Raw genomic sequence first — 27,131 nt, forward strand, 5'->3', positions numbered from 1 at the left:
AGCTCTTACTTAATCTTCGTTTTCTTCCATCGCGCACCATCATTAGTTAAAATTTACGTACTAATTGACCCTTATCGTTTTCCATCTTTGGTTTATTGATATTCCTTAATTCTTTTATCAGATGTTTAGCTGAAAATTCCCCTTTCAAGTTAAATCTATCAATAATGATTGTAAAACTTTCAATCCTAAATCTTTAATTACCAATTCTAACATTGTACAGGACCGAGATTCGCCTCAGACTGTCTCGCTAGCCAGTTAGTATGGTTACTACCACCAAAGGAGAGTACAAGAATGAGGGAGGGGGCCTCACGAGCGAACTCGCGCAAAGCGGGCTCATTGGTCCCTGGTGTAAGACACGCCGAGAAAATGAAAGTAACTATTTCATTCCTTAAAATTTAAGAGATGTATGGATGTGAAAAGTGTACGGGTGTATATACATCATTGTCCCCTGGTGGCCTTCCCAGAAATTATTGCTTATAGATAGGAGGAATGCGAATATACACCATCAATAATTTTTTCTTTGTCTTCTTTCACTATACTAGGTATTATATTATTTTCGATCTTTGAAACCTATGTTTTCGACCCTCAAATCATTGATGCAGATGTGCATTTTACATAATCTACGTTACCATGGCAACGGCATATGTGTAAAAAAACGAAAGAAGAAGCAAAGTAGACCAGAACTTTCTTTAACCGCGTACTGTTGAATCTAAATGTGTGCATAATATCATCAGGTGTTCACTTCATTAACAACAGGGCAAAAATTGTCAAAAAATTTTCTTTTTTGGTTACCAATTGGACCGTTCATTCTATCATGTGACTGAACTACGCTTGGCTTTTTTTGTTTTTCCCTCACTTTGCGCTAAAGTTGTCCTCACATTATAAAAGCAGAGTTTAAGAAAGTTTGTTTACATACAGCAATCACGTAGAGGAAATTTATAAGCCAACTACCAGCGGACACACACCAGTGTATAGATAAAAAAATGGTAGATGGACTGAATACCTCGAACATTAGGAAGAGAGCCAGGACTCTCTCCAACCCCAATGACTTTCAGGAGCCTAATTATTTGTTGGACCCCGGTAATCATCCCTCAGATCATTTTCGAACTCGAATGTCCAAATTTCGGTTTAATATCAGAGAGAAGCTATTAGTGTTTACGAACAATCAATCATTTACGCTGAGCCGCTGGCAAAAGAAATACCGTTCTGCGTTCAATGACCTCTACTTTACCTATACTTCCTTAATGGGATCGCATACCTTCTATGTCCTGTGTTTACCTATGCCCGTGTGGTTTGGATATTTCGAAACTACGAAAGATATGGTTTATATCTTGGGATATTCTATCTACTTGAGTGGTTTTTTCAAAGATTACTGGTGTTTGCCTAGGCCTAGGGCACCACCATTACATCGGATTACGTTAAGTGAGTATACAACAAAGGAATACGGTGCTCCAAGCTCGCATACGGCGAATGCTACAGGGGTGAGTCTCCTGTTTCTTTACAATATCTGGAGGATGCAACAATCCTCTGTCATGCTTCAACTGATGTTATCATGCGTGGTTTTATTTTATTACATGACCTTGGTCTTTGGTAGAATATACTGTGGGATGCATGGACTATTAGATTTAGTAAGCGGTGGGCTCATTGGAATAGTATGTTTTATTGTTAGGATGTATTTCAAATACAGGTTCCCGGGTTTACGCATTGAGGAGTATTGGTGGTTTCCTGTGTTTAGTGTAGGATGGGGTCTTCTCCTTTTATTCGAACACGTCAAGCCCGTAGACGAATGTCCCTGCTTCCAAGACAGTGTTGCGTTCATGGGTGTTGTGTCAGGCATAGAATGCTGTGATTGGCTGGGCAAAGTATTTGGAGTCACCCTAGTATACAATTTGGAACCTAATTGCGGCTGGCGGTTGACCCTAGCCAGGCTACTGGTGGGTGTACCGTGTGTTGTTATCTGGAAGTACGTAGTCAGCAAGCCGTTAGTCTACACGTTGCTGATCAAGGTTTTCCATCTGAAGGACGATAGAAACATTGCGGCAAGAAAGAGACTGGAGGCCACGCATAAAGAAGGTGGAAGCAAGTACGAATGCCCATTGTATATTGGAGAACCTAAAATTGACATTCTGGGCAGGTTTATTATCTATGCTGGTGTCCCATTCACCGTTGTAATGTGCAGCCCTGTCCTCTTTTCCCTCTTACATATAGCATAAAAAAGAGAAAGAAAATATACCAAACGTAGTGTAAATGTATCCGTGTTTTTAAAGTAAATACTTTTAAAAAATATGTAACTAAAAAGTCATGTTGTATAAAAGATGTGTGCCATACCGTGGCCCCAAAAGAAGAATAAGTTAAAGTCATCATCATTAGTAAACCAGAAAAGAAAAGAAGAGCATACTTAAGGTACGCCTACAACTTAGGAGGGTGGGCCAAGTGTCTCCTGGTAGCTAGCGAGGCACTCAATGGCCCGTATGTCTTGGCATTTTCCCTATATTCTTTAAACGAGTTGAACGAGTTTCCCGGAGATCTTTTGAAGATAGCGCTAGCCATGGCGCTGGCGGCTATCCTTGAAACACTGGCGGAGGCGGCCGAAGAGGAGACGGCGGCGGCTAATCTAGTACTCTGAGCGATCATTTTTATACGTGTTTTTTACTGTGTTATAACTACGCTACTAATAATCAAGCCCAATAAAAAGATGGCGAAAAGTAGAATTATACATCTTCATTGCATTGCTTACGGTTCTATTCTTTTATATGTGTAGTACTTCATCATCTGCACCAGGAAGTGGTCATGCTTGATGCTCGGCTCCCACCGGAAAAACTAACTAGCGGGCGGGAAACTGATCCCTGCAGGTCATGCCCCTCACCTTTATTCGTGGATCTTATCTCCAGAGCAACCAAATGTGGAAATGGCATGACACTCCCACACACCTTCGGCCCACATTTTTCAAAAATGTGTAACGCCCATACATCCTATCTTGCACGTGACTCTTAGGGCTTTCTTTTAGGGTTACATTATTTTTTTCTTTGGCCAGGTTTATATCATTTTAAACGAACAGTCGCTCCTTTTTTCTTTTTTTTTTTGCTTTTTTTATGCTCACCGTTTACTGTCATTATGTATCTCGAGAAACTGGGCGTGTGCTAACCTCGATTGGATCACCTTTACATAGCACTTATTGCGTCTTCTTGGTGCTGCATACCCTTCAATTGTCAAGAGTAGTTTGATTCTTTCGTTTCTTCAACGATTCTCTCTTCTTTTAATAGCTTCCTTATCTTCTTTCGGGACTGTAAGCTCACTTAATTAATCACGATTCCCATATTCGTTAAGACCTCTTAAGGTTTGCTGTAAATATATTTATGCTATAAAAAAGAAGGTATTATGGTAGAAAACTCATCGAGTGATAATTCAATAAGGCCAATTCCAGCAATACCTATGGACCTACCCGATTATGAAGCGCTGCCTACCCACGCGCCACTGTATTATCAACTTATAGCAGGTGCATTCGCTGGTATTATGGAACATTCAGTGATGTTTCCTATAGATGCCCTTAAGACGCGAATACAATCAGCCAACGCGAAATCGCTGTCCGCCAAGAATATGCTCTCACAAATATCTCATATATCTACTTCAGAGGGAACTCTAGCCCTATGGAAAGGTGTTCAATCCGTCATACTAGGTGCGGGACCCGCACATGCAGTGTATTTTGGTACGTATGAGTTCTGCAAAAAAAATCTTATCGACTCGAGTGATACGCAGACACATCATCCTTTTAAGACAGCGATTAGTGGCGCCTGTGCCACAACGGCGTCTGACGCATTAATGAACCCATTCGATACAATAAAACAAAGAATCCAACTTAACACCTCCGCATCAGTATGGCAAACCACTAAGCAGATATACCAATCTGAAGGTTTGGCAGCATTTTATTATTCTTACCCAACCACCCTAGTAATGAACATCCCATTTGCAGCATTTAATTTCGTCATATATGAATCATCCACAAAAATTTTTAACCCATCAAACGAGTACAACCCCCTAATACATTGTCTGTGTGGCAGTATCAGCGGATCGACATGTGCGGCAATCACGACACCTTTGGACTGCATAAAGACGGTACTGCAGATAAGGGGCAGTCAAACAGTTTCGTTAGAAATTATGAGAAAGGCGGATACTTTCAGTAAGGCAGCCAGTGCCATATATCAAGTTTATGGCTGGAAAGGATTTTGGAGAGGGTGGAAACCAAGGATAGTGGCAAACATGCCGGCTACCGCTATATCATGGACAGCTTATGAATGTGCAAAACATTTCCTAATGACGTATTAGTTGGTATTTATATGCCATACCATTTTCTCTTCGTTTTGCATGTACAGAAAATTATGTGTATATTATCATTTTCCTGTTGTCACTTTATGTACATTTATGTATACAACATATAATTCGATAGTACCGAAGTTAGGTTGTTTCATTCAGTGAAAAGTTTTCATTTTTTCTCAGTCACTTTATTTATATATGTTTAGTATACCCAAAGGGTATTTCGGATGAAGGCAAGCTGCCATTATTTATGCCGGAAACTGTAAGAATAGTAGATCCATCTCCAAAAAAAAATAATAATTATTCAAGCGCCTCTCCTTGGTTGATTGAAAAAGACATTTCCAGAGGAAAATGAATAAAGATGAGTATAATTAGTTCTTGGTTACTTGTCTCTATTATCTGCTTAACCACTTCTATTGTAACAAAATTACAAGCCGCTGGAGTTACTACGCATCTGTTTTACTTAACAAGAGGTGCTCCCTTAAGTTTAAAAGAAAACTATTATCCCTGGCTGAAAGCTGGTTCTTTCTTTCCGGATGCCCTGTACTCGTGTGCACCTTCAAATAAGGATTGGTCTGATTTTGCTGAATTCACTCATTGGCCAGATTTCTTAATGATAGCATTATCTTATTGGCAACAAAAGTATGGTCAAAACGATCGACTTCGGGAATCTCACGGATCACTTACACTAAAGTCATTTTTAATAGGAGTGTTCACCCATCAAATAGTTGATGTTTCCTGGCATTCGTTAGTTACTGATTATAGAATGCACGGTCTACTCCGAGTTCTCAGCGAAACAGAGTTTGGTGCAGATATTGAAGCTGCTCATACATTTTTAGACGTTATGGGTGAATTCCTCACTTTAAATAATGTAATTCGTGACAATAATAATAATAATGAAAACTGGGATTTTTTCTCTCGTTCAGATTGGAAATTGCCCAGAGAAGAAGATATGATGGGAATTATAAGGAAAGCTGGGCTTTCAAAGGAGAAGTTATCCCATGCAGAACTGGAATTTTGCGTTAAAAGAGGAATGGCAGCGGCTGTTAGTGAAGGCTACCTATTCCGCACTCAAAGAAACCAATTGTTAACTAACATTTACTCAACTTCCCCCAGAGCTAATGATCTAATATTGAACCATTGGCTAGGGGGCCAGTCTAATTTGGTTGCAATGCTCCAAAGATGCGTGCCCTTCTTCGAAACTTTGTTTCATGGAGAAAGTACTAATGAAGCCCAAGCGGAAAAACTAAGATTATGTGCTAATTTACCGCCAGTGTCACAGCAAGGGTTGAATACAAGCACTTTGGCATCTTCAATTAAAGCGCGAACGGATAATAGTCACATTGTCGTATCCCCCATGAAATCATTCTCCAATTTTGGCACAAGCTTCACTATGGGAAAATTTCAGGGAAACAATAAGGATTACCTTGCTGTTAGTGCTCCACTCGAGGATTCAGTTGGCGCAATCTATATAGTTCCATGGGATATTGTACCTCTAGCAAGCAAAGAGGATATTAGTATCTTACAACCGATCACTGCTATGTACGGTTCAAAGGTCGGAACATACAGGGTAGGTGATGTTGACTACCTAGTTGTTTCACAGCCTGGTACCTGTACAATCGATTTTTACTTCAAAGGAACGAAAATACTAACAATCGAGGATGAGACCACCGAAGAAGCACATCAACTACAATTTGCTCTAACAGATGACTTTGATGACGATAAGATACCCGATTTAATAGTGTCAAGTCCAAACTATGGAGCAAACGAAACTGGAATCGCAACATTTATCCCAGGATCTTCCATAATAACCTATTTGATTAATTCAGATAAATATCAAATAGTCGATATTTCAACTTTTAAGGGCGTTGTCAGCCTTGATGGGTACCCTGTGAAAATACCATTCCAGCATTTCGGCGCGACAATTCAGACGTCTGACACCCTTAACAAACGAAAGCTAATATACATTACATGTCAAAGTCTTGGTACTGTATTTGCCTATTCGAGCAGTGATTTGAACGATTCGTCAATCCCAATATATTATATAACGAAAGATCGTATCATTCCAGCAAAGGATAACAATTACGTCGAATGGAATATAACTCCCTCAAAAGAACATGGTATGTTTGGTTCAGCCATACATTCTTGGAATTTTGAGGGTATGAGTTTTGTGGCCATATCCCAACCAATGTTTGATACCGTGTTTATATATACTGAGAAGTTCGGGCAAATAAAGTTTTTCCTGAAACTGATTTTAAAGATTAACGTTGAATCAGGTTTTATTCCCAGTGGATTTGGTACTTCCTTGTTGTTTAATGAAGAAGAAAAAGCATTGTACGTTTCCTCCCCAGGAAGTTTTGATGAAAGGGGAAGTATATGGAAAATTGGAATGGATGAGCTATTGAAAGCAAGAAAAGATTCGACGCGCAAAAACCTTTTGATTAATAGTTTAAAGTATCTCGTGCTCATAAACCCTGACAAAAGTAGCAAAGGTGTGACAAATTTTGGAAAAAACATGATTCTTGGTCCCGAAAATCATCTTATAGTAGGCATTCCCCAATACGGGTATGGAAATTTTGACCATATGCAACTAACTGGCAGAATCTTGGTACTTTAGTGATAATCTTATTATGTATAAACATCGCTTTAATATCTATTGCATTTAATTAATATTTGAAAAACATATTTGGTAATATGCGCTATATACATTATGTTGTCCTTTGTTTCTATTTACATCTCCTTCGTTTTTTTTCTCTCAATTCTTTTCTGCAATTTTTCTTGTCTCTCCTTCTTTCTCAACTCTTTTAACGCCCTTTTATCGTTGTTCTGTGGTTTCACATCTTTTGGTATCAGTTTCATTATCATTTTCGAACCTATGTTGCCTAACAGAACAGGATCGTTAGCGTACTCGCTAACTGTCTCTTTCAATGTCTCCAAAACAGCAGCCCTTTTCTGTAAAACCGATTTTGGTAATTTGGTAGCGCCACCTTCTCGAGAGCGGTCCAGCTCTTCAAAATTCTCAAGCCAATTATTCGAATTTATGTTATTCTTGTCATCAAGATATAACGTTACCTTACTCCCTTTTTTCAATAGCGAAACTATTTCATGAGCCTTCTGCCTTTCTAAATCATCATTCTCAATCTGCCATGATATTTTAATATGTTTCAGGTTATCTTCTTTTTTATCAGTTACCAAATTCTTATAAGACTTATTCAGCACTCCCAATTCCATCAGTTCCTTTTCCTTTTTTTTAGCCAGGAAATCTGAGTATTTTTTTAAGGCCACACGACTTTCGACTATTTTAACAAGTGGGATCTGATTTTCATCATCAATTTGCTCCACATTCACAATACTCAATCCAAATTTATCGAGATCAATACCCTTCGCAAAATACCGAATATTGGATGGTTCAATCCTGTGGGTAGTGGGGTCTACAACTTTAATGTTTCCCTTGTAATTTTTTCTGAATATTTCACTAACAACCGAATTTGCTGCTTCTTTAGCTCTATCCGTCCCAGAGCTCCAAGTGATCAAGATCCTTTTCCTGTTAGAAGCATTTCTTGGCGGTTGTTTTTGGCGCTTTACATACTCTTTAGGAAAAGCAAAATTTCTTGCCCCATTTCCATGATTTTCTTCCCTAAGATTCGCTAGGTCACGTTTACGTTTCATTGCGTTACGAAATATATCTGTGGTGGATGATGCATTGTCTCTGCGGAAATATTTTGTGTAATGAAAATTTCTGAAACTTTTTAGAAACAGCGTCTTCCGGGAAACAGCTTCTCTCAAATGCACTTTTAACATATTTATGAACCCAGTGTTATGCTCACTTACCGCGTGTACATCAGCTAGGTAATTTCCTGATATTTAGTTGTTACACTTTTCAGAAGTTGCTTTTTTAAACCCTAATAATTCTTACCGTCGCGAGAAAATTTAGGTGAAATTCAAGAGTCCACCCACTATGAGGACAAGACAGGATGGAACGAGGCCACGTTTATTCCTACGCCAGATCGACATTTTCATCTTCTCCAGAAATGTTGTTTACATAGCATTCCATCGTTTATTTAAATAAGAAATCAAATTAGGAGAACAAATTATTGAGTGTAGTATACAAATAAAAATATTGGTTAAAAAAAGTCCAATAATAGATTATAAAAATAAAATACGGAGATGGTTCTTATTAAATCACATATCGACACCCATAACCATGGCCAATAATGCCATTCTGACAAACAAACCATACTTCATTTGTCTGAAGTAAGCAGCACGATGATCGTAGTCCACTTCCTCTTTAATTTCATTTACACGAGGCAATGGATGCATGATAGCCATATTTTCTTTGGCGTGCGCCAAGATTTTATTGTCCACGATGTAAGTGTCCTTCAAACGTGCATATTCTTCAGGGCTATTAAATCTTTCCTCCTGGACCCTTGTACAGTACAGAACGTCAGTCTTTGAGATGATATGAGGGGTCAATTCGATGCTCTCGACACCAAGCAAGCCAGCTCTTCTTAGCTCTTCCCTTAATCCTTCTGGTAGTCTCAATTCTGGAGGAGAAACAAGATTGATTCTGACTTGATAATGCATCAACAAACGACATAATGAATGAACGGTTCTACCATGCTTGAGATCACCCATGAAAGTAACAGTAATACCATTAACAGTACCAATTTCTTCACGAATAGTGAACAAATCCAAGAAGGCCTGAGTAGGATGTTCACGAGAACCATTACCACCATTAATAATTGGAACAGGCGAATATTTGGCAGCGATATGAACTGACATTTCTTCCGAATGACGCATGACGATAGCATCACTGTAGCAGGCCAAAGTTCTAATAGTATCTTGAAGAGTTTCACCTTTCTTGACAGAAGAAACCAATGGATTAACATTTACAATTCTACCACCCAAACGTTCCATAGCAGCGATGAATGAAGAACAAGTACGAGTAGATGGTTCAAAGAAAATCGTAGTAATAACGTGGCCTTTCATTAGGTCTAAGACACCTTCTCTTGCGACAGCTGCCCTTAGTTCTTGTGCGACGGCAAACAATACATGGAAATCAGAACGTTTAAATTGCTTGATAGACAATATATGTCTACCACGGAATGGATTGTTACTACGGATCAAATTCTGGATGGCGCCTGGAGCTACAAGCTCCCGTGGTGGCCTTGAAGACATCAATTTTTGTTCCAAAGGCTGTTCTGGAATTGCTTCCTCCGCGGCATCTAAGTTGTCAGCCATTGCTTCTTCCGTGATTGAGAACCTTCTTTTAGTACTAGTAGATTGGAGCTCCGAGGAGGCGGTGATGGAAGCCGGACTTGAATTAACAATGCATTTTCCTTTTGCGCCTGGTGAAACTAATTCACCGCTCAAAACTAATGTTTCGCCGTTGTAGACAACACGTTCAATACCGCCATTCATGTCCTTGTTGAATGGTGACCATCTCTTATTACGTCTAAATGAGTAATCTAAATCAATCTCAACAACTGAATCCTGGGTAGGTATATTGAAAATTTTAGCTGGATTATCATGCAGACGAACGACAATATCATCAATGGTTAATTTACCTTCTTCAACTGCAGCCAACAGTAATGGTAAGGAATCTTTGATACCCATACCGACATCAACCTTATTACCTGTGACGTTTGCAAGGGCAACAGGAAGAGCACCGACAGAGAAAGCATCGATACTATCAAGATTGTTCCAGAAAAATTCTTGGTCTTCCTTAGTAGGCAAGAAAACCGCTTCTGGGTAGTCATCTTGGGCAATAAACAAGGAATAAATATTGACATCACAAGTCACTCTAGGGTCTTTTGCCTTGACTGTCATAATCAAAGCCAGATCTTCCTTATTCGAAACGCCAGTAATATGAATAGATCTATTTTGAAGGGACGTCAATAATAAAACAGATGCCAAATCTGCAGTTTTAGCTTCTGCGATCACTTGCTTTTCAGCTGGCCACTGATTCAAAAGTTCAGCAACTGCTGTGATCTTGTTCTTTAGTTCACGTAGGGGCAAAAACAATGCCGTAACTTTACTAGCAGATTGCGTAACGGTCTGGGAATTGTGTGCTGTACCAGCAATAGTGAAAGAAAAGTCAGTATAAGAAGAATCTTGGGAAACAGAGTTTGCAGCCTTCAAGGATGCAGCATCAGTAATAACAGGTCCGCTGATAGATCTAGGCATCAATTGGCAGTATGTAAAACCAGATTCCAAAAATAGACGCGTAGTTTCCTTTAGTTCAGCCGGGCCCTTGATAACATGGGATGCATTTGGAACATAAGTTGCGATATTGATCAAACCTGGTAAAGTAATAGTTCTATGGGAAGTTTGCGCATCACGTTCAGAAACATCTAGAGTGATGTTTCTTGAAATGGCTTCAATCAACAATTTTGCACATTTAACGTTAGTAACCAACGGAACCGAATAATCAACAGCCAAACGACGTGTTTTATAACCCTTTGAAACATAGGACGCAGGACGACGGAACCTGTTAGCAGAAGGCAAATTGATGTAAAGGTCAATTTCATTATTAGCCAAATGTTGAGTAAGCGAGTATTCTGATTTTTGATCATCATCATCCCTGTTTAAAACCTCCAAATATTGGACGGCAATACCGTGTTCAGACAAAAAGTCAGCAGTACCGGATGTTGCAAACAATTTGTATCCCATATTGTACAGTTTTTGAACGGAAGAAAGCAATTCTTGTTTTTCCTTGTAGGAACCAATAGACAACAAAATATTCTTTTTTGGCAGTTTGAAGCCGGTTGCCAATAAAGACTTTAGGTATGCTTCATACTTTGAGTGGCCAAAGGTAGCGACTTCACCAGTAGAGGCCATTTCGACACCTAAGACGGGATCAGCTCCTGCTAAACGTGGGAAAGAAAATTGTGGGACTTTAACGGCAACATAATCATCAGGTAATTTTTCAACAGGATAAGGTGTCAAAGGCAAATCCATTATGGCCTTTGTTGCCAATTCAATCAGATTGACACCAACAACCTTCGAAATAAATGGGAAAGATCTCGAAGCACGAACATTACATTCTATGACTTTGATTTCGTTGTCCTTTGCAATGAATTGAATGTTGTACGGACCTGTAATCTTCAAAGCTTTACCAATTTTAGCAGTAGCAACGACAATTCTATCAACTGTTTCAGGGGCCAAATCTTGAGGTGGAACGATTAATGTTGCATCACCCGAATGGACACCTGCATTCTCGACGTGCTCAGAAACAACATGCATGACCAATTCACCATTTCTTGCAACTGCATCCATCTCAATCTCCTTTGCATTTTCAATATATTTAGTAATAACAACAGGATAATCACGAGAAACCTCGACAGCTTGATTTAAGTACGATTCCAAATCGTTTCTAGAATAGACAGTATTCATGGCAGCACCAGATAACACGTAAGATGGACGTACTAAAACGGGATAACCCACCTTTTCGGCAAAAGATTCAGCTTCATCCATGGATGTCAATTCTTTCCAAGCTGGTTGATCAACACCAATTTGATCCAGCATACGAGAAAACTTATAACGATTTTCGGCAGAATCGATCATATCAGGGGACGTACCAAGAATTTTTACATTTTCACGATGTAAAGTCATGGCAATGTTATTGGAAGTTTGGCCACCCATTGAGACAACGACACCGCTTGAGTTTTCAACCTCGTAAATATCCAAGACTCGTTCAAGGTTGATGGTTTCAAAATATAATCTATCAGCCTCATCATAGTCTGTGGAAACGGTTTCCGGATTGTAATTGACCATAATAGTTTTGATTTTGTTTGCACGTAATGTTCTAACTGCAGTAACAGCGCACCAATCGAATTCGACGGAAGAACCGATACGGTAAACACCAGAACCCAAGACCATGACACCGTGGTCATCAAAGGATAAATCGTGTGAGTCGGCATTGTATGTCATGTATAAATAGTTTGTGTATGCGGGAAATTCAGCTGCAACTGTATCGATTTGTTTGACGAATGGTGTGATTCCATACTCTTTTCTTAATCTACGAATGGCAACTTCGTTAGAATCCAAAAATCTCGCAATCTGTCTATCATCAAAACCTAACTGCTTAGCCTGTCTTAAAACTAAAGAAGGTAATTCTTCTTTAGTACCAAATGAACCAATTTTCTCAGCAAACTGGACCAAATTGTACAGTTTATTCAAAAACCATTTATCAATCTTAGTCATTTCCCAGACTTTATCAACAGAATATCCCTTTTTAGCAAAAGCATTTGCAATTGCAAAGACACGCATATCCGTAGGGTTGTTTAACTCGTAATCAATATCAATATCTAAATCTGTCTCATTAAAACCGAGGTTAGCATACTCTGTGGATCTAATGGCTTTTTGAATAGCTTCTTCGAAAGTTCTACCGATGCTCATAACTTCACCAACAGACTTCATTGATGAAGACAATTCGGTAGAAACTCTGGTGAACTTCTTCAAATCCCATCTTGGCATTTTGACAACACAGTAGTCTAGAGAAGGTTCAAAACAAGCGCAAGTGGATTTTGTGACGGAGTTCTTAACTTCATTTAGTGGGATGTTTAAACCTAACTTAGCTGCAGTGTAGGCCAATGGGTAACCAGTAGCCTTAGAAGCTAAAGCAGAAGAACGTGATAAACGGGCATTAACTTCAATAATGCAGTAATCCTTAGAGACGGGATTTAAAGCATATTGGATATTACATTCACCAACAACACCCAAATGTCTAATAACATTAACAGCTGTAGTTCTTAACATGTTGTAATCTTCATCAGATAAAGTTTGAGATGGGGCCACAACAATGGAATCACCGGTGTGAATACCTAGCGGATCAAAATTTTCCATATTACAAACAGTAATACAGTTGTCAAAGGCATCGCGAACAACTTCATATTCAACTTCTTTCCAACCTTTCATAGATTTCTCGACTAAAACTTGTGGAGAGGATGAAAATGCAACATTACATAGATCAACCAATTCTTTCTCATTATTAGCGAAACCGGAACCTAAACCACCCAATGCATATGCAGCACGTACAATAACTGGGAAACCGATCTCTTTGACAGCGGCCAATGCTTCGTCCACTGAGTTAGCAGCTTGCGATTTGGCACATTTTTCATTAATTTCGTCAATGGCGTTACTGAAAAGTTCACGGTCTTCGGTAGTAATAATAGTATCTATTGGAGTACCCAAGACCTTGACTCCTAAAGCCTCAAATTCATCTTTCATGGCAATACCAACTGACAAAGCAGTTTGGCCACCAAATGTTACATAAATGGCGTCCGGTCTTTCGTGTAAAATAACTTTTCTTACGAATTCTGCGGTAACTGGAACAAAATAAACCTTATCAGCCAACCCTTTAGAAGTTTGGATGGTAGCAATGTTTGGATTAATCAAAATTGTGTAAATACCTTCCTCTTTCAAAGCTTTGATGGCTTGAGAGCCTGAGTAGTCAAATTCCCCAGCTTGACCAATGGACAAACCACCAGAACCTAGGACTAGAACCTTCTTCGCTTCAATTCTGGGGTGTGCCTTCATGTTATCTTCTAATAGACCACCTGGGAAAGCGATTGGTTTCAAAACTTGTGTATATTTGAATTCTTTAACAGCTTGGATGAAAACGTCAAACAAGAATTCTGTATCTCTTGGGCCAGGCGTCGATTCTGGATGGAATTGAACTGAAAAATAAGGTAAGTCAGAATGGTAGATACCTTCGTTAGAGTCATCATTTGCGTTAACAAACAATGGTTTCCAACCGGAAGTTAGAGTGTCAACATCCACAGCAAACCCATGGTTTTGAGATGTTATGTAACAGCGACCACTTACAGTTGATGTACATGGTATATTGTGGCCACGGTTACCAAATTTTAGTTTTAGTGTGGATGCACCGGCGGCTCTTGCTATCAATTGATGACCAAGACAAATACCGAATACTGGAGTCTTCTTAGCTTCTAGAACATTCGACAATCTTTGGGATAGATCATCTAGAACAGAAGGATCACCTGGACCGTTGGAAATAAACAGACCATCGTAATCTTCTTTAGTAAAATCGTAATCCCATGGGACAACTTTTAGTTCTACACCCCTTTTGATGAAACAACGAATTTGGTTGTATTTCATACCGACATCTATGGCTAAAATCCTCAAAACTTTGCCGTCTGGTCCACTTTGCAATTCAATGTGCTTATTGTCCGCTGGAGGAACGTACAATTTAGGTTCATCAGTGGAGACCTTAGCAACTAGGTTTTGGACATTTGGATCCACCCATTCAGGAACATCGAATGCATCTTTCCAAGAAGAAGATCTGGAAATAGTCCTGTCAGTGCCACTTTTTTCCAAAGACAACCTACCCAACATTGAACCTGCATCTCTCAAATGCTTGGTCAATGATCTTGTATCAACACCATAAACAGCTGGGATCCCTTCATTTTGCAACCATTTACCTAAGGAAGATTTGGCAAGATAATGAGAGTACTCGTCGGTATAGTGAGAAATAACTAGACCGGCAATATGAATTCTGTTACTTTCAAAATACCTTGGCAATTCCTCGACCAATTCATCTCTCAAGTGCATATCTGGGACACCGTAATTGCCTACCAATGGGTAAGTGATGACCAAGATCTGGCCTTCATAAGATGGATCGGTGACGGATTCAGGATAACCAACCATACCAGTTTGGAAAACTAATTCACCAGCGGTGGATTTTTCAGCACCAAATGAATAACCTTGTAAGACCGTTCCATCCTTAAGTTCTAATGTAACGAGACGGTCACCTGTAGATTCCATTGGAGGGGTGATTGGGGCAGTGGGGGCAATAGCGGCCATGTTATGATTGTTATATTCTATTAGATAAGGTTTATGTTTTGTATGCTGCAAATAGTTATGGGTTTCTGTTTTCGTTGTTCCTGATGTTAGTAATTGTTAACTGTTATAATTCAAGCCAAATATTGATATTAAATTAGAATCAATTGAAGAAATTAGTTTATTTGCTTTACTGCCATAAAGATCGCTATCCATTGCTAATCGTTTCTTTTTTTCCTTTCTTTTTTTCTTACCCATTCCAGGTAATGAAAAACGGTATCATCATCGCAAAGTCAAACGGCTTCCATTTTCGACGCCTATATCCTGAAATACGCGCCGCTGTATTGCGACTGGCATCGCATGGTCTAAATAAGTAGTAATAGTAAGGCCTTCTTAAAAAGTAATCAAAAAACATACTCGAATTCGAATGCTAAGGGAAAGATAATGTTTCCTTTTTCTTTCAATTCAAAGTTGAACGCGGTGAGGCAAAAAAGTAGATGTATTTATAAGTTTTTTTTGGCTAGATATAGCGGTGTTCCTCAATTCTTTCTCAAGTGCTTCCGTAGAGAAAATGTTTAGGAAACCTTTTGTTTGTGGTTGTTGTCGACAGGTTTTTTAATTTTTACAATCAAGAATAAGATGAAAATACAAGAGGAACCATTAGGAAAGATGATAATTTGAAAGAAAATTGGTGTAGTTAAAACATACTAGATATGACATTATATCAAGTGAGTAAAATTGAAAAGGAAAGAGAGGATTCTCTCTCTGAGTAAAATCGATGAGTGAGGATTTTGTCAAAGTATTTATACTTTTTGTCCATACCATTTGTCCTACCTTTTTTACCGATTTTTTTTTTCAAGGCCAGAAAAAAAGAGTCACTGCGTTTGTGTGACATTTCTTGTGCATATTCATCAGAGAACACCGGCGGGCCACAGAGAAAAAAAAAGTCCATATTAAGGTCACACGGCGAATAGCCCAAGACTTTTCATTTCTTACGAAAAGAGAGACAATGTACTGATGCGATGACGATGACGAAACTATCATTTTGGACATTGTCTCTTGTACATTATCATAGGGCGATCCGGTTGTCTTTAAGGGACCCAAAAAAAAAGAAATGTTTGGAAATCAAGATGCACGAAGGCAAATACATATCAAAATGTTAGTAATCAAAGGCTCTTCTTTCTCAGAAAGAGTTTTCTTTTAATGCTAATTATCTTCTTAAATATTCAGTATGAGTAAATTATTTTATTTCCGTGGTAGGGGTAATATATTAGAGCGTTGTGTTGCTTCTTTTTGAGTTTCTGGAATGAGTAGTCCTACGCTTAAGTGCTCCCCAACGATGTTTTACATCGGTAAAGCTTCTCTTGAAATGCTCCGTCATCGGATCTTCTGTATTGGTTTTGGCCTGTCTCTTCAATTTCATGCCCTCAAGGTGGTCAATATGCTCAAGCCTATCACTAGGCAAGATAATTGCACGATCCAATGAATATGGTAAACCTCTATTTTTACCTCTAATCAACATAGCTATGATTACTAGTTTAGATAATGTAGTAAGCTGTCTTGAAAATGATTGATTTGTGTTCGGATAACCTAAAGATAGCCCAACTGTACCATACGCGCTAACAATTTCGAAAAGAATTGCAAATATATTAAAATTTGGTTCTTGTACGTCCTTTATCTTGTCTCCTTCACAAATGCAGATGATAAATAATCCTAAAAATAGAAACCACAAGTCAAAAGAAAGTTGTTTTCTTAAATGGGCACCAATAAAGGATTTGGTAGATATTTCATTAGAGCTTTCAGTTTTCTTTTTCTTTTTCTTTTTCTTTTTCCTGTTGTTGTTTGAACTACTTCTTTGACTACTTTGACCTTCATGGCTCTCGTCTTCCTCGTCGTCGTCTTCATCGTTACCATCGTCTTCAGTATCTGTATCCTCTGGTTCTCCCCCCATATCTCCATATAGCCCTAAAGATTGCTCCTCGTAAACATTTGTTCGTCTAATAGAAATGGCTAGTGGTAATACAGAGACATACATCATAAGCATGTAGGAAACTTGAATAGAGGGGTGTAGTTGACTCAAATCAACAACACTGAAGCCCGCAGTTCTTGTGCTAACAGATTGGAACAATCCAACAAGAACTCTGTAACCTTTCGATAATGATTTGACTACAGTTGAGCCAAAGTCTAGAATGATAAATAAGATCCAATCTGTTATATTCAGTCCTGCGAGTGTTAAAAGTAGCCACCAAGTGGCGGCTTTCGGAAATAGCAAAGTGAAACAACGACGTGGATGATCTAAAAGAAAACCTAAACTTTCCCTCATCTGTGATAAGTCAGGAGAAAGTTTGTACATTATCCAAATGATGCATCTAAGGAGGATGGGAAATCCAGTATTTCCGATAATAATAAACCAAATCATAGTGATCAATGGGTATACAGCTTTGTTAAATGACATCATTGAATCAGGAGTTAGTGTCAATCCTAAATCATTAAATGCACTCATTGCCGTCCAAAATCCCCACCAGGTGGGAGATACACCATCATCCCTAACAATCTCACTATAATGTTTTTTCAAAACAATCCAAGGTACTAACATAACGAAAGCAACAATATGCCATCCAACATAGTAGACAACCAATATGGTACATAGAAGTTTGATGGCCCTGTACTCAACACCACCTAATTCGTCTTTCTGGGCTCTTGTTAACCCAAGAAAGTTTGAATTACGTCCGATGGTTGGTTGCCATGATAAATATGTTTTACCACTGCTCTTGGATAAATCATGACGAGGATCTAGGTCATAATCAGTATCGAAATGTAAACCATAATAGCCTTCTTCATCGTCGTTGTAAGTCGGATAGCTATTAAATTCATTGTGGTCATTTCTTCCATTTGTGGGATAGATAACCTCATTAGAGTCCGAAGAGGCATCTTCGCTTCCGTTTCTGTGAGAACCATCATGATGTAAAATGGACTCTGCATAGTGAAGTATGCTATTTCCAGTATTACCATTGTCAGGATAGTTGCGGTCGCTGTCGAACGCATCAGCACCATGCTCAAATATCTTGCCATTCCATCCCCTTTTTCTAAAGTTTGTTTTTTTTCTGTGATGAGCTTTCCAATTTTGATAAACCATTCTTTGAAAATCAGGCGTCCTTGCAAGCTCATTTAGATCCTTAGCCTCAGCCATATCGATCGTCCTGGAACGTTCCATGGGTACAGCTCTCGAGCGATTATCATCAAATGATTTAGTTTTATACATGCGGTGCAGGTTCTGCTGCAGTTGGTGTTGGTGCAATTTTAGTTCTGAATCAAACTGTGGTTCCGGCTGTTGTGCTCGTTCATCTTCATCGCCGCTTTCGTTGTCAGCAAAGTATTCTTCGTTGTTATCGCCATCGTTGTCATCATTATCCAGCTCAGAAATAGGCTTCGTATCCGGTATATTGTTACTACTGTTTTTATCAATTGAACCAGTAGAAAGCCTTCTTTTAATTTGTTGCCGTATTCGCCGAGCCTTAGGAAAATGTTTCATGATGTACTTCTTCGATGTCTTTTTTTGATAAGGAGCGGAAGATCTTGGGTTCGAATCATCCATGGTAGAAACCCTTTTTGGAAGCTTTCTAGGAGGTTTAGTTATATCGAATTGAATTGATGGACCATGCTTTCTATCTGCTTCCCCATCATCAGTAATGGCTATTGGGCCTGAATCTGATCTATGTGTATTTGTTCTCAACGAAGGTACTCTACTACCAAAATTCGTAGGTAACGAACCCTCGTCCGAAACGCTCGCTGTACTATTTGTACTACTTGATAAGGAACTTTGATCGGTATTGCTTTCTTTTCCTTTATCTCTAATTTTGATTGTGCTACCATTAATGTTGGTGGCCTTCTTTAGCTTATTGACATTACTTGTATATCTTGCACCGTCCGTGGGGGATCCGATGACTAGAGGCGGACCTTCATCTTCAGCAGTTGCTTCATGCTTACCTTGTAGCATCATAATCGATCGATACATATCTGCTGGGCTGATATCTCTTGAACCTCTTCTTTTTGCAAATTTTTCTGAGGGAACTCTCGTGTGTTTTTGTTTGGTTTGTGGTTCATCGAACCGAAGACTACTCGTCTTGGGCTTCTGATTTAAACTTTCGTCTGCAGCTGTATTAGATGAACTACCTACGGTTGAGTACGAGTTGTTTTCCTGATATTCTCCATTGTCGTCCGTTTCGTCTTCCTTAACAAAATCATCTAAACTACCACTACTACCATTGTGATTCATATCATTATTGCTGCTATCCTTACTAACCTCATGGGAATTCTGGCCACTGTGAACTGAGTCCTGCTCATCTCTATTAACCATTTCTCCGCTGAACAATTTTTCTTGGAAATCGTCTGTTTTAGCTTTTTTCCTGGGATAAGACATTTTTTGAGTACCGGTTCTGTTTTTTGTCATAGTTCTTGCTGTTAGTTCCCTTTCTAAAATTGTCTTTGTTCTTCTCATCTTAAAATTTCGTCTAGAAGAGTCCCTAATACCATCGAAATAACGCTCAAACCAGTAAAGCCGTACGAAGGCCAAACAACTGTGAACAGCGATTGGCGTTGATATGCAGCATACGATATACAGAACAATTTGTTGATATAAGCTTAAATTATTGATATCCACAGTATTTAAGCCACCTTGTGTAACTGCACCCGCTGCCAAAAACAATGTATCGATGTATCTGGTATTTTTAATGGGATACAGTAGGATTGAAGTTATTAATGTGAGGGATATCGTATAGAAATAATGAACTGCGATAAAACTGGGAAAAACATATTTTTTCAGTGGAGAAAAATAGTGGCCACATAGAGCAATAAAATCACGAAGTTTATGGCCAAAAGATTTTTTATATCGTACTTCAAGCGATGCCAACGTGGGCACTCTACTCATCGTTCTTCTAAAATGCATTGTCGGCTAATAAAAAAAGCAATAAATTAAAGTAGAAATGGATAGGAATGACTTCCTTGAGAGCCAAAAAAATACCCTCCCTGTCTTTGAGGATATTCAGGTGAGAAACAGCGATGCTAATGGTGGGTAGAAACAATGGATGAAAGGAAAGCAACAGTAGTAAAAAAGTCTCTAACGATGTAAAACGCTCTTTATATTCTATAAACAATTATTTTACTGTTTTGTCGTAGAAGTAGCAAAATTTAGAAGCTAAGCTAAGGTACAGGTAGAATTCCTGGTCCAGACTGTTCCTCTAATCTCGGAAAACGTGGCTTTTACAACCTCTATACACCTTTTATTATCGATGATTTTGGATTTTTTTTTTTCTTTCCTAGCCTTGAGCCGTAAATAACGGGAAAACCATCTGACGATTCTAAACAATTTTTCTTGCGTTGTCAGCCCCGAACGTAGCCAATTTCGAGGAGTCGATGGCCGTAGCAATAATCGAATAATACAATATATTGACGTTTACCTCGCTTCACTTGCCGGCGATAGAATTAACATCCCTTCAACACTCTAGATTAATCTGGGCCCTTTTTTTAGAATCTGATAGAAGGAAGTCTGACAATATATATATATGTCTATAACTAGTATAATGCAAGTTTATTACAATAAACATATGTATATGTATGTAAGGTTGTTTTTTGTATCCTTCGCATCATTTTCACAGTAGTTTTTCATCTGCTTTCCTGCTGTTATATTTACGTGCCTGTTCGCTTTATTTGGATATTAACGCTATAAACCACCCATATGCAATGCCGGTACATTTTTAGATAAACCATTTTCACCACGTTCCCGTAGGATTTTGTTGCGTCTCTCTAATCGTTCTGTGATATACTTACTCATCTGGACATCTTGGTTCCTGTATTTTACCAGCCAAGGATGCTCTGTTAAAGCTGCATATGTGGGTCTCCTTTCCGGAATCTTTTGTAGACATAAAGAAACAAAATCTTGTGCGTCGGAGCTGAACTTATCTGATGGTAGTCTTGGTGGTGGCCCGTCAACGATGGCACTCAATTGAGAGAAAATGTTGTCGTATGTTTCTGGCGGATACGGATATCTACCTAGTGCCATTTCCAGAATACTTAAACCTAAAGACCAGATATCCGATTGTACAGTATAGGTGGCTCTATCTGGATTCAAGGATTTGATTCGTTCAGGTGCCATGTATGACTGACAGCCAATATTTGTTTTGGCTAAAGATGCTACCAAATTACCAGAAACACCAAAATCACACAGTTTTACGGTACCTTGGTTGGCTGAACATAGTATATTTGTTGGTTTGACATCTCTGTGTATAATATTATGCTGCTCTTTAAGTTCTTTCAATCCATGAATGACAGCATTGGCAATGAACGCTAGTTGCGGTTCATCGATACCGCCGATTTCAGACGATTCGTCGTATATCTTATCCAAGGAACCACCATCCATGTATTCCATACACATGTAGACGGCACCCTCAATAAAGAAAGCACCATAAAAATCCACAATATACGGAGAGTTACATTTATGCAAAACTTCTAACTCCATTAGAATCTGTCTAAATTTAGCCTCGTCTAGTTCCAAACGGACTTCCTTCGTGGCCATAATAACATTCGTGGGCTTATGCAGTACTTTTGAGACGTTACCATAGTTGCCATGACCGAGTTCATCCAAAAATTCTAGCTCGTCCAGTGTGATTCTCGAACTGGAACCATTACTGAAATCAATTCCTTTAGAGGACAGCGATAGTTTGCCTGCAAAATTCAAAGAGCCGGATTTGATATCCACGTATTTCGAAAAATTCGCGAAAAGACCACCACCACCACTACTACCCGAATTCGAAGAGTTGTTGCTATTTCCAGTTCTGGGTGTAGTTCCTATAGTGTCATGTGGGCCTTCGGTACTTGATGAGGTGGATGTGCTTTGCACACCATTTATCAAAGAACCCGGATTCGACCTTTTCCCTTCCGCAACTTTGCTGCTGGATACGGTTTCTATGTGTTTCTTGTTTGAGGGGCTTGGGGCAAACTGTTGCGGCTGCTGAGCTGTTTTAGTAGGCATTTTCAATGACATCCCGCCTGGTGGTAATTTCAGGCCTCGACGGGCACTTAAACTTTGTTTGGGAGTATTGATTATAGCAGGGGCTTTATGCGGAGCAACGTTTGGTCTTGTTGGGTGCTGAGTAGATAGTGGCCTCCTCGGTGCCCTCCTATTAGGATTCAATAATTGCGCCTTATGTGCTGCTGATGCAGTATTAGGAACTGACGGCGTAACGCCGATGGCAGGTGCGTCAGTAGCCGCACCAACTGTTGTGGTGGTAATTTTAGTTGTATCAATGTTAATATTTATGTCAGTAACGTTTTGTGTTTCTTGGCCGCTCCCAATGTTCTTAAGAGTGTTCTTAGAGGAGGCTTGAACGACTTGGCTACTCATTCTTTGTGAAACTTTCGAACTTCCTGCTACTGGGAGAGGCGGCAATGGCTTATTAACAATCTGCTGAATATGTTTAGGTGATTGCGAAGTACCTTTGTCTTGTTCGCTTTTATTACTTCCCACACTGGCAGATCTTTTCAATGCACGTTGTTCCTGAAAAGCTTTTACACGAGCATGAAGATCAGCGTTAATGTTGTTATAGTGTGAGGATGTCGAAGCTGTTCTCTTGACAGCAGAGCCATTGTCCGAGCCTGTTTGTTCGTTTATTTGGATGGATGACTTACCAGTTTTCTCATGGAGACTAAGGTTAGCAAACTTGTCTTCCATCTTTGAGAAATGAATATCTCGACCTGCTTGATTATAATAATATATCTAGGAAAATGTACGGGAAAACAGGTACTTTATCAGTTTTAGCTGTATAACGTTGAAGTTTGGAGGAGGACAGGGAAAAAATAGTCTTGTGAAACGTGTACCTACAACAGCAGCTACCCTGGTCTTCTTTTTTAGTAACTCTTTTCTTCCGACGAAGCAGGTAAGCAGTCGTCTATGTGTTCAGATCCCTTTCAAGCAAAGTTTATCCAAATTTCTGTAGAAAGTGTATGGCTCACGAAATCGCTCACTGGTAGACAACAAACGTTAGAAAGATCCTTTCAGGTGCAACGGGTCGCAGAGGGAAAAAATTAGAAAAATTGCCACTAATGAAAAGGCAAATAGAAGATGAAAAAGAAAAGGCAAATGCAGACAAAAAGACGAAGACAGATGCGATAAGGACAACGCTTGAGATCGGATGCAAAGGAGAGGCCTGCTCAGATACTATTCTGGCGTACTTGTGGGGAGCTTTTCCTTATTTGCAAGAGAGTGCGAGCTTTACGGAATAGCCTATATAAGACGGGGTTTCCTTGCTTTGAAAAGTTTAAAACAGTTGTTCTTACAGATACAGGAGTACATACATGTGTGAAGTATATGTATCCATCCTGGATCATTACTAAGATGACAAGAGAGTAATCAAATATAGAAACAGATATATAAAAATAGATACAGAGTGGTACACAACAACGCGTAGTTTTTTCTTGTTGCAATACTATACTGTCTTAACATGAATCTCAACGGTGATACTGCGGAAGCGCGTATTCGTGCGTAGTAACTGGTACTAGTCAATTATCTAAATACGTCCATACCGGACGTATCTCTGTATATTTCCGTGCCTACTGCTATGCTCAAGAGGAACGGAAAAGCAATATGCTCAAAATAGTATTCTACATGAAAACAAGACTTCGTCATTGCCTTTTACCAGAATTGGCTTTGGCCGTAGCCGTTGAGGCTAATCCCGCAGTGCAGCACAAATGGCTCCGCATTCGGCTATTCTATAAATCTCCTCATTAGATACAGATGACCTCGATCGTTGCAGCAGAAACACGCTACCATATGGCCTTTGTATTTACACCACGGCCAAATACCCACACTCATATTCATGCGTTTTAACTGGCATAAATCTAAACTGAAGGCTACTCTGCCATTTGAATTTTTTTTATTTTTGAAGCCCCATTTCCCTACACCGTTTTTATGGACGAGATTAAAAATAGAAATGATGTAGAAAAGAGGCGATAAACTTTACACCTCTCTGTACTGCACAATGACTGTAGTCACTGTGGTTACGTATATCTACCTATATATCTAAGCAGCTATATCATGGACCTGATGTACGTGACTCCTGTTCGCTTTTGTGTTCTCGTTCCATAAGCAACTGTTTTCACATCATCTCAGGAACGACTGGTAGCAGGCCATATTTTTTTTTCTTACTGCACGTATTTTGATTGAGCTGCCAGTGAAATCACAACGCAACTACCCAAATAGCCCAAGAACTGGAAAAAGGCCCTTCTTGATAATTGAATCTGTTGAGTGGGCGTGTGCAAAGCTGTAAATATTGAACGGATCTGGTTGAAAATGAAAATCATGCTTTTGTTGTTGTCGCGTAAATTGTACACTGCTGCAAGTATCCAACTGGCTGCTAGTAGCAATGTGCTCTTCCTTACGCTATCGTGGCTTTTCTTCGTGAGTGACCGATATTGCTGCTGTACACTAAGACTCCTTTCTATTTAAATTGTGCGCTGCCATTTCCCGCATCGGAAAACGCAAGACAAATTTTGGTGAGCATATCTGGTACATGTCTACGCAGCCAAAAAGTAGCTCGTTCACGGCGCCAGGTACAGCGGTACATAAAAGGGCACTGAGAATCAGTTTGCCTAATCTGGAGAGTTTGCAGCACAAAGCTTAACTACCCATCTCCGATTATGGTTTTCTACGGTACCTACGTTTCAGCATAAAACTGCAACGGAACCTTTTCCCGCGTAAGCCTAATTGAGTAAATACCTTGTTTCTAATTTCTTCGCAAATTACTCCTAAAAAAGATTCAAGAAGCGCAAACTTTCCTGAAAAGTGGTTGTACCATCGGACGTACTTTTCCCTCTGCAGAAACTTTATAATTTCTGGAGTGGGTAATGCGATAGTCCCTGGCAGAGTCGCAACTTAATAGTAGATATTAGAACTATGCTCTGTAAATGTATTAGATACATCGTTAACAATCTTAGTGACCGTATTATCATTCCCTTCAGTGCTGTTCATACCGTTTCGTTGAGCAGCCACATCTTCATTTCCATGATCTATCTTCTGTTGCTGCTCCTTTTGAACCATTTCCAAAGCGGCCATAACGTTATCTTCTAGGCTTAGCATAGCATCGTTCATTATAGTATGATCATTTCTATCTAAATCAGCAACCGCATGGTTGATATCTTGTTCACCATCGTTAACGGAGTTCGCGTGAGTTTGTGGTTCATTATTCGTTAAATGGGGCACGATTCCGTTGGTAGCAACATCCAAGTATTTCCGTCTTTTCCTTGTGTTTTCTTCCTCCACAAATCTATTAAAAGAATTCATTGACTGTTCGTCGTCCAATAATGGCGTATTCTGTATTGGCGAAGGATACTCGGATCTTTTATCCGCTCGGTTGGGCTCAGCGGTAGTAATGGGACTATTGGCGGTGTTCTGGAATGTGGTTTGTACAATATTAGTGTCTGGTGGAGTAGGTTCCCCCTCCGCACCACTTAGCGTACTGGAAATAAGATTCTGGGGAAAATTTAGTGATTGTCCTAATAACGCATTATCGTGCTTTTTGCTTTTTCTTGGCTTATTAATAGTTTCTATGTGTTGTGTCGGTAGCATATGCGCCTGCTTAACTGCTCTCTTTTGTTCAATAATCACCCCCGTCCCGTCTCTGTACCTCATCTTGCATTTCTGGCACCGAGAGATTACCTCCGAAACAGTACTCTTGATTCCTCTCCAATGATATTTCTCACCTATTTTAGAGGTCACTTTATTGATACCTAAATGTTCTACTAAATGTATCTCTAATGCAATCTGGATTTGTTGATCTGTGTCGTAAATGATTTCTTTCCCTTTTGTCATCAATTTACCATTTAATACTGAATGAGTCTTGGAAAGTACTCTTAATCTGGCCTTTTCGTTTCTATCACAATGCAAAGGATATTTGCCTGTTTCCAAAAAATGCTTTAATCGTTCATATTTTCCAATTTCAATACTCTTTTGAGGATCTCGTAATAAATCTATACTCTTTGTAATATGTGTGAACTCTTTACCATACATGAACGAATCTACTGGCACATCAAAGCCCTTGAGAATTCCCGCTTCAGGCAGTTTTCCAATCCGTCTAAAGTTCAATCCTTCCAAAATTCTTCTGATTCCTACGTTCGTTCCGTAAATTAGCGGGAAGAAAGATGATGTAAACCCTAATTTCTTTGACCATTCTATGAATGTTTCCACTAATGTTTTTCCAATACCTTTACCGCGAATACCAGCATTCACCAGAAATGTTCCCGTGACCACATGCGCCGAACGTCCAGGGTATGCTGGCTTGAGGTCAAATATACCTAGACATTGCTTCTCCCATTGTATACTAAGATTCAAATTTCGACGTTCTTTTCGTCTCTTATATTGAGTGGTGTGCTTCATGGTCTCTACATCAGTTCCATAGTTATCATCCGCGTCTGCTTCAGTATCCATACTGTAATCTAGTTCTGGTATCTCGCCCAACACCATAATACAAACATGACCATCGGTATGAAACCAGACATTTTTGAATTCTTCTAGTGATAAAGTCTCGTAATAGGGGAAGCTATCTCCCTTTTCCACCTCCATGTTAAATTCGTCTAGAAGGAAGCTCAAAAGTCCTAGCGGCAATAAATCAGGATACGCAGGTATGGGATACATCGTAGCTATTGTTTCCCCATCCTTCAATAAAATGGTATACGGTTGTAAAGGAGTCAGAAGTTGATCTGGAACCGCTGCATCATTTCTTACTTCTGAACCACTATTTGGGTGTGTGGAATGCAGATGTTCGTCATCCCGTGTTAAGCTTGTGTGCTGACTTAGCATCCGGAGCTAATTAATATGATTTTTTTAGTAATCACTTTGACTGAAGTCTGGAGTTCTTGTTGATTGGGACACTTCGTATTCATCTTCCAGGTAGTGAATTAACGCAAATGTAATGAGTTTTCTTTCATGTTTTTTATTTTTTTATTATTTTGGCTCACGATCCGCATAT

General features: G+C 39.3%; 10 protein-coding genes across 10 annotated transcripts; 3 read left to right on the forward strand and 7 right to left on the reverse strand.

The window, feature by feature from the left end:
- Positions 1–983: 983 nt before the first annotated feature.
- On the forward strand, positions 984–2,213 carry LCB3 (sphinganine kinase LCB3; the record flags this gene model as incomplete). Its single annotated transcript, XM_033911264.1, has 1 exon — positions 984–2,213. One exon carries the CDS (start codon positions 984–986, stop codon positions 2,211–2,213), a length of 1,230 nt encoding a protein of 409 aa, XP_033767155.1.
- Positions 2,214–2,409: 196 nt separating this feature from the next.
- On the reverse strand, positions 2,410–2,634 carry DPI8 (Dpi8p; the record flags this gene model as incomplete). The annotated part of the gene is made up of 1 exon (XM_033911265.1): positions 2,410–2,634. The coding sequence occupies one exon, from the start codon at positions 2,632–2,634 to the stop codon at positions 2,410–2,412; it is 225 nt and encodes a 74-aa protein (XP_033767156.1).
- A 744-nt stretch (positions 2,635–3,378) lies between these two features.
- On the forward strand, positions 3,379–4,323 carry MRS3 (Fe(2+) transporter; the record flags this gene model as incomplete). The annotated part of the gene is made up of 1 exon (XM_033911266.1): positions 3,379–4,323. One exon carries the CDS (start codon positions 3,379–3,381, stop codon positions 4,321–4,323), a length of 945 nt encoding a protein of 314 aa, XP_033767157.1.
- Positions 4,324–4,672: 349 nt separating this feature from the next.
- SPAR_J00780 (uncharacterized protein) lies at positions 4,673–6,928 on the forward strand (the record flags this gene model as incomplete). The annotated part of the gene is made up of 1 exon (XM_033911267.1): positions 4,673–6,928. One exon carries the CDS (start codon positions 4,673–4,675, stop codon positions 6,926–6,928), a length of 2,256 nt encoding a protein of 751 aa, XP_033767158.1.
- Positions 6,929–7,041: 113 nt separating this feature from the next.
- On the reverse strand, positions 7,042–8,112 carry AIM23 (Aim23p; the record flags this gene model as incomplete). The annotated part of the gene is made up of 1 exon (XM_033911268.1): positions 7,042–8,112. The coding sequence occupies one exon, from the start codon at positions 8,110–8,112 to the stop codon at positions 7,042–7,044; it is 1,071 nt and encodes a 356-aa protein (XP_033767159.1).
- Positions 8,113–8,493: 381 nt separating this feature from the next.
- URA2 (bifunctional carbamoylphosphate synthetase/aspartate transcarbamylase) lies at positions 8,494–15,138 on the reverse strand (the record flags this gene model as incomplete). The annotated part of the gene is made up of 1 exon (XM_033911269.1): positions 8,494–15,138. The coding sequence occupies one exon, from the start codon at positions 15,136–15,138 to the stop codon at positions 8,494–8,496; it is 6,645 nt and encodes a 2,214-aa protein (XP_033767160.1).
- Positions 15,139–16,384: 1,246 nt separating this feature from the next.
- Positions 16,385–20,059, reverse strand: TRK1 (Trk1p; the record flags this gene model as incomplete). Its single annotated transcript, XM_033911270.1, has 1 exon — positions 16,385–20,059. The coding sequence occupies one exon, from the start codon at positions 20,057–20,059 to the stop codon at positions 16,385–16,387; it is 3,675 nt and encodes a 1,224-aa protein (XP_033767161.1).
- Positions 20,060–20,833: 774 nt separating this feature from the next.
- Positions 20,834–22,840, reverse strand: PBS2 (mitogen-activated protein kinase kinase PBS2; the record flags this gene model as incomplete). Its single annotated transcript, XM_033911271.1, has 1 exon — positions 20,834–22,840. One exon carries the CDS (start codon positions 22,838–22,840, stop codon positions 20,834–20,836), a length of 2,007 nt encoding a protein of 668 aa, XP_033767162.1.
- Positions 22,841–24,309: 1,469 nt separating this feature from the next.
- Positions 24,310–24,468, reverse strand: MCO6 (Mco6p; the record flags this gene model as incomplete). Its single annotated transcript, XM_033911272.1, has 1 exon — positions 24,310–24,468. The coding sequence occupies one exon, from the start codon at positions 24,466–24,468 to the stop codon at positions 24,310–24,312; it is 159 nt and encodes a 52-aa protein (XP_033767163.1).
- Positions 24,469–25,039: 571 nt separating this feature from the next.
- On the reverse strand, positions 25,040–26,962 carry SPT10 (Spt10p; the record flags this gene model as incomplete). The annotated part of the gene is made up of 1 exon (XM_033911273.1): positions 25,040–26,962. One exon carries the CDS (start codon positions 26,960–26,962, stop codon positions 25,040–25,042), a length of 1,923 nt encoding a protein of 640 aa, XP_033767164.1.
- Between the last annotated feature and the right edge of the window lie 169 nt (positions 26,963–27,131).

The sequence above is a fragment of the Saccharomyces paradoxus genome, chromosome X (genome assembly GCF_002079055.1).
Source record: "Saccharomyces paradoxus chromosome X, complete sequence".
Taxonomy (NCBI): Eukaryota; Fungi; Ascomycota; class Saccharomycetes; order Saccharomycetales; family Saccharomycetaceae; genus Saccharomyces; species Saccharomyces paradoxus.